The sequence below is a fragment of the Bison bison genome, unplaced genomic scaffold, assembly GCF_000754665.1.
Source record: "Bison bison bison isolate TAMUID 2011002044 unplaced genomic scaffold, Bison_UMD1.0 scf7180017864286, whole genome shotgun sequence".
Taxonomy (NCBI): domain Eukaryota; kingdom Metazoa; phylum Chordata; class Mammalia; order Artiodactyla; family Bovidae; genus Bison; species Bison bison.
The window spans coordinates 2,809,443-2,816,795 of NW_011494858.1; the positions used below are offsets into that span (position 1 = coordinate 2,809,443).

Consider the following 7,353-nt stretch of genomic DNA (forward strand, 5'->3'; position numbering starts at 1 on the left):
GTTCACAACCCTAATTTTGTCCCTACAAAATTTTATTGCCACTTTATACTCTAATAATTTGATCTATTTACTACTTTCAGAAAATTTCTCATTGGGTTGTTACTTCTCTGACTTTAACCAAGTTGGTGCTTATTATTCTTCAGCCCTTTTTATATATTATGCTTTTATTTATAACTTTTCCCTTTTCAAACAAGCACAGGCTTGATTAAGTTTCTGTCTAAGATCCAAGAACAGTGTGAATTTGAGTGTTCCATCCTAATCTAAGAGGCAGTGTCATCCATCTGTGATTTCTGGTAAGGAGTGAGGGAAAGAGAAGCTGGATAGCCCTCTGCTTTGGTCAGGTAATCATTGTGAGACTTTATTGTTGTGTTTGAAGTATCATGAACTACAAGAATATCAGAAAAGGTATTTATTTTCATATAAAAACATGCTTTTTTACAAAAATAAAACAAAAATGTTAAAAAAAATTTTTTTCCCCCTCAGTGCCATGCCATTATAGCCATGCTTCCTTCCAATAAGAAAGGCAGATGATATGGAGGGAAAACTGTAAACCTTGATGTGAAGCATCTTTGGTTGAATCCTAACTCTACCAATTGTTTATTCTGTGACCTTACATCGGTGAAATTCGGTGGTGGGTCAGTGATAAAGAACCTGCCTGCCAAGAAGGAGACCTAGGTTCCATCCTTGGGTCAGGAAGATCCCCTGGAGAAGGAAATGGCAACCCGCTCCAATAATCCCATGGATAGAGGAGCCTTAGCGGGCTACAGTCCATGGGGTCGCAAAGAGTCAGACAAGACTTAATAACTAAACAACAGCAACAAGAGATATCAATGATATAGCCTCTCTGAGTCTTCATTTCCTAATCTGTAGAATGTGTATAAGTTTAGAGGACTTTGAGGAGGTAGAAAGTAACTTAACAGTTTTTCAGATTTTCTCCATGCAAAATAATTCAAGTTACCTTAGCCATCATTTAGTAGCCTCCTGTTTTGAGTTACGAGAAATCTAGAAATGAGAGGGGCATGTTGTGTGAGAGCTGAAGGTTTGGCACCAGGCAGTCATATCTGCCTCTCCTTTCCAACCTTCTTTGACCGTTTATCAATAAAAAAGTGAACATGGAAGACTCCCACCAGACCCTGAATGAGTCAGGAATTCACAAGATTCCTTTTATTATGCTCTGCATATCGTATTCTATTTGCTTGTAATTATTTGATCAACTAAGAACTTACCAGAATCTGCCATTTACCTTTGCACCCCCTGTGTGTGTGCGTGCTAAGTTGATTCAGTCGTGTCTGACTCTTTGGGACTCTAGGGACTGTGGCCCTCAGTCCATGGGATTCTTCAGGCATGAATACTGGAGTGGGTTGCCGTGTCTTCCTCCAGGAGATCTTCCCAACCCAGAGATTGAACACACGTCTCCTGCATTGGCTGGTGGGTTCTTTACCACTAGCACCACCTGGGAAGCCCTTGTACCGCCTACCTCTGTTCAGTTCTAAACCTTGAAGTGTTTTCCAATTGTATCTTCTGCTCTCCTGTTTTTCTAGAAGGACTAGATTCAAGACTCAGACATCTTTCTTTAGCCTACTTGTTCCTAGTTGTTCCTCTTTTCCTTTCCCTCATTACCTAAAAACACACCTTCTCCTCTAACCCAGGACTGTCTCCCAGCTTCCTGCTCTCTCACTGCTACCCCTGTTTACCACCATCTCCTTTAGCTAATGTCTTTCACTGTTCACTATCTGTCCTTTCCCAGGCTGACTCTCATTCTAGTCTATATTACTGTCTGGGGACGGGCACCTCTCACTACCCCAAGTCACTTCTCTCTCTCTCTTTTTTTTTTAACCATTTTTATTTTTTATTTAATAAATAAAACTGAAACCAAGTCACTTCTCTTAATTGTAGATTTGGAAGCTAATTTTTAATAGTTTTCCTTCTAATAGGTAAATACCTATTTTACTTGATTTCTTTTCTATTCTCACTATAGTAAGTTTTTTCTTCCAGCATGGGGAGCAAATGACACTTGCATATTCTATTCACATTTTTAGATGGCAAGCTGGTGGCTGACAGAGTATTGACAGCAAAGCAAGAAATTATTGAATGTGTTGCATCAGCAACCACAATACCTCCAAGACGACTCCCTGGGGAAACTCCTTCAGGACAGATACTTGAAGAAGCTTTAGGAGGTCTGGACAATTTTGAGAAGCTGAAAGGCAGTGCGTCTGGGAACAAACTGAGTCAGTTCCCTTCCCAGGAAACACATTTTAGACTGGCCAGCTTCACCAAGAAAATCGCCACAGAAAAGAATTTCCTGGAATGTAATGAAAGTATAGGAAGCCTCAGCCTGAACTCAAACTCTATAACACAACCGAGAATTCTTTCTGGGGGTAAGCTCTATGAGTGCTTGGACTGCGGGAAAGCCTTTTGCCAGAGCTCCAAGCTGATTAGACATCAGAGAATTCATACTGGAGAGAGACCTTATGCATGTCAAGATTGTAGCAAAGCCTTTAGTCTGAGATCAGACCTTGTTCGACATTGGAGAATTCATAGTGGTGAAAAACCCTATGGATGTTGTGAATGTGGAAAAGCCTTCAGGGGCAGCTCAGAGCTCATCCGGCATCAGAGAATTCACACTGGAGAGAAGCCTTATGGATGTGGTGAATGTGGGAGAGCTTTCAGCCGGAGCTCAGCCCTTACCCAGCATAAGAAAATTCACACTGGAGACAAAGGCTATGAATGTACTGAATGTGGTAAGGCTTTCAGTAGAAGCTCTATCCTTATTGAACATCAGCGAATTCACACTGGAGAGAAACCTTATGAATGTAATGCATGTGGAAAATCCTTCAATCAAAGCTCAGCCCTCACCCAGCATCAGAGGATCCACACTGGGGAAAAGCCTTATGAATGCAGTGAATGTAGGAAGACCTTTAGGCATAGATCAGGCCTCATGCAGCATCAGAGAACTCACACCAGAGTGTAACTCTTTGGGTAAGAGTTGTACAATTGTGAAATGCTAGGAATTCACTTTGGGGGTGAGACTCCACAGAAGATAAAGGTTTTCTGAGAGCAGAATTCTTGTCCTTCCAGTGCCATGAACTGTTGTAAGAGTAGATCCACAAAAGGATATTTGTTGAAGTGTTGAATGGGTACCTTCACAGTAAATCTGGGGTTAGGGAAGAGATCCTGAGAGAGCTCCTTATAAGATGGCTAGGAGGTGATGCCTCTAATGGCAAGGATCCCTGCCCAGGCAAGAGCATTTGTATTTGGCAGGTGAAGGCACATGCCAAATTATCCAGTTCTCTGAAATGTTGTGTTGTGAGGTTGTGAAACGTTGAATTATGCCCTGGATCAGTTTAGTAGTATCTGGGGAATGGTGACTCATTCTCCTCCCACGTCAGTTCTCTCCTCAGCCCTGGCCTTCCTGCTGAGGTCTGCTTGTTTAGTGAGCGCCTGGTATGTGCCATTCATCAGGGGCAGACATGGCCACTGCATCTTGAGTTAAGGGCTAGTAAGTTTTATATATATATGCATGCGTGCATGGTCAGTTGCTTCAGTTATATCTGACTCTTTGCGACCCCAAATTCCTCTGTCCATGGGATTCTCCAGGCAAGAATACTGGAGTGGGTTGCTATTTCCTCCTCCAGAGGATCTTCCCGACCCAAAGATCTAACCTGCATCTCTTGGAGCTTCTGCATTGCAGGCGGATTCTTTACCACTGAGCCACCACGGAAGCCCTTACATATATATGCATATTCAGAAATATATATACACATATTCATATATGTGAGTATATGTATATGTGTGGTGTGTATGTATGATTCTGTTGAAATGCATGGATGGCAAGGGATACCTAACCTGGTCCATGAGTCACCAAAGGCTTCCTGGATGTGATGAAATCTCAGCTGAGACATAAAAGGTGGGTAGAGGTTAGCCAGAACAAAGCGAGAAGGAAGAGAATGTTACATGCAGAGGTTATCGCATGCTGCATGGCATGAAGAGAGGATCTGGAACCATCCCTTCTTCTGACACTTCTCTCTGGCAACAATTTGTTCTTGTGGACCCTGGTTCAGAAGCCAGGAGAGGTGTTGGTTCCTCGCTTCCTATTTAGTCACTGAGTTGGGTAGCCAATCCCAATCTCTTGAAGTACTCAGAGAATTAGTGTGATGGGAGACTTGGCTGTGATGCATGAAAAAGACATGTTTGTACATCTAGGAAGGAGTACATATTGGATGCTAGAGGGACAGTGTGGACTAGAGTGCTTGTGTCTCATGACCCTGGGGCCCAGAAATGAGAAGCTGACAGGAACATGGGAGTAGGAGGTCCTCCCAGGCTCCACTATGTCTCATTCCCTGCTTGCCCTCCTCTTCATCAGACTCACAGATGCTAAGCTACTTGAGGGCAATGAGTATTTGTTGAATTACCCTCTCAGATGCCTCAAAACTCAACTTTTCTAATTTTTGTCAGTTTTAATTAACTCACCAGTAATTGTTGAGGGCAGTTAATACCTAAGAGAAAGTCTGAGTCCTCTTCTAGGGTACCCCAGTTTCCCTTCCTGATGCTGTCACTTCTGAAGAAGACATGGTGATCAAAGCTGTTGTGGGTAACAGGGGAGGTGGGATTGGGGGAACAGCCTTTGTGTCCAGAGGCCGTAGGATCACTAGTGAGGTCAATCAGATATCTAAAAAGATTTTTCAGATGGATAGAGTTGCCTTTTCCTGTAGGTGACAATCAAATGATTTCATGTTTTTAATACCATTGAATATCTTTTCCTGATTGTGAACTATAAATGTTGATAGTATAGAAAATAAGAAAGTATAAATCACCCAGGATCCCATCATCCATAGAAACACTGTTAACATTTTAGAGTACTTTCTATTCATTTTTTTAACCCATCAACCCTAATATATATAATATACACACATATATTTTTTCTTGGTAATAATCTTGTCTGGTGAATCATTCTTAGTAACTGATTTTTAACATTTATACTTTTGAATATATACTTCAACTGTTCATTAAAAAATTTTTGGTAGTTGATTTACAATATTGTAAATTTCTGCTGTACAGCAGTGATTCAGTTATATATCTATATATTCTTTAACATACTCGTTTCCATTATGATTTATCTCAGGACATTGAATATAGTTCCTTGTACTATACAGTAGGACCTTGTTGTTATACTTCAGCTATTTAGTATGAGAATGTAATGCAAGATGTCTTGTAATAAAATTTGAGTTTTGAGTTTTGCTTTGAAATTGATCACTCAGTAATAAGCACAGTAAGACAAGTGGAGACATGTTGGGGAAACAGGGGAAGGAGCTGTGGAAGGCTGGGAGCTGGTGATCTCAGCTTTGATTCCATGGCCAAAATGTGTCTGAGATGCTAGCTAGTCCCTGGGGATGCAGTTCATCAGGTGAAGCCACAAAATTGAGGGGCCATCTGGGGCTGAACTGTGGTTGAAAGAACATGGGAATCACAGCAAGTCCCCTCTGAACACACATGCCCTGCATCCACCAGAATCCGGACGCTTCCCCACCTGTCTTGAGAGCAAGAGTCTGGGAGAATGCCCCAGTTTTCCCCTCTCCTCTCAGCAGGTCCTTAATACAATCACACATGAAGGAAAACCCCATGACCCTCTAGATCTGCCATCGTTCGTGCCTGCCAAGGAGACAGCTGTGAATGATAGTTACTGAGCAGCAGTGTCTGGTTCTGGCCCATCAGAAAGCAGGGGGTGGGTCTGTCTACTCACCCTCCCTCTTGACTTTGCAGAAATGCTCTCCAGATGAGTTCCTTCTGCACGGAAATGACTGGCAAGTCTCCCTGCTCTGAAGATTCACTTCAAGGGGCAAAAGAAGCAATGCTGTTCACAGGGGAGTTAAGACCAAGGTCAGACGTGTTTAAATTTCTAATTCTCTCATCTAGACAGTGTTAACTAGCCTGTGGACGTGAGGAAGAGGTAGAAAACTGGTATTAAGCACTGTGCCTACATTCCACATCTTTTAAAATCCAAGAATTTGTGCAGGATCTGTTTAGGGTAAACAGTGGACTGCCTCTCCACCCCAAGAAATGAGGGATCTGAGCAGAAAAGAAACAGACGGGTTACTTTTCCTCCAGCAATTCTGGTGAAGGAAAAAACAATTACCTTTGGCATCTACCTTATTTGGTGCCCATTCCCCCCCACCCCCACCTCCACCCCACCCCCATCTCATAAACATAAGACTGTTGAAGCTTTAACTCTTAAAGAGATCACCTACTTCAGCTCCTTTGGACTGAGGGTCCAGAGTTATGTGACTTGCTTGTGGTGCAGAATTCATGGAAAAGCACCACTGAGAACAGAAGTCTTCTTGTCAAGGCTATTGTTCTTCACAAAAATTTATAATTTGCAGACTTTTTTGTACACTAGTGAGGTGAATACATCTGCACTGTCATTTACCAGTGAGGAAGTCACAGATAGTTAATGAGTTAACTGACCTCCTGGGACTCAGAAGGGACAAAGATGCTATAGAAAGCATGTGCTTTTCTTGGTGTTTTTCAACTATCCTAGGCTTCCATTCCCTTTTAAACCTTTTGTTCCTCTAACTTTAGAAGTTTGAGATATTTATTGTAGGAAACGTTGGAAGACACAAGCACAAGAAAAAAAATTAAATCACCTATAATCTTATTACTCAGATGTAACCAGTATGCAAATCAGTTTTTATATATTTCCAGTATTTTTAATGCATATATTTTTAAATGAATCATATTGTATGCAGTCTTGTGTTTTTACTTAAGATATGCTTTGTCATTTATTATTAATCAGCATCACTTTTTAAAACAACTTTGTATACATTCATGATGGTTTCTGAAGCATACATTTCCAGGTAGAATTTTAACAAAAGGCAACGTTTAAGGCTTTCGGTGTTGATTGCCAGACAGCGTCTATTCACACCTCACCAGCAGCATCAGAGTCCCAATTTCCCTGAATCTTTGTCATGTTTTATGAGGGGGGAAGAACTGCCACCTCAACTCTTGCTTTAATATACGTCTTTAATGCTAGCAAGGCCAACATTTATTGTCTGTCGGCATTTATACTTTTGTGACTTGCCTATTTAAGTGCTATTTCTTCTACTGGGACCTTTTCATGGGGAGATGGTACAGAGAAGTGGCTCCATGGACATGTTCTGGATTCCTACTGCCTGGGTTTCCAGTCTGACCTCACCACTCTATAGCCACATGATCTTGAGTAAGCCATGACCCTAAGCCTTCATTCATCTCATCTCTAAAATATGGGCTGTCTGAGAAATAACACATCTATACAAAGCCTTTGCACGTACCTATTATGTTTCTTACCAATATACATTAAGAACTCTATGAAGAGTATGT

General features: G+C 41.6%; 1 protein-coding gene across 1 annotated transcript in view; it reads left to right on the top strand.

The window, feature by feature from the left end:
* ZSCAN30 (zinc finger and SCAN domain containing 30) overlaps positions 1 to 3,560 on the top strand; it is an 18,319-nt gene extending 14,759 nt beyond the window's left edge. Inside the window, exon 4 of the mRNA XM_010849759.1 lies at positions 2,040 to 3,560. Coding sequence (XP_010848061.1) covers positions 2,040 to 2,971 — 932 coding nt within the window. The 3' untranslated portion in view covers positions 2,972 to 3,560. The remainder of the gene's footprint in view (positions 1 to 2,039) is intronic.
* Positions 3,561 to 7,353: the final 3,793 nt, after the last annotated feature.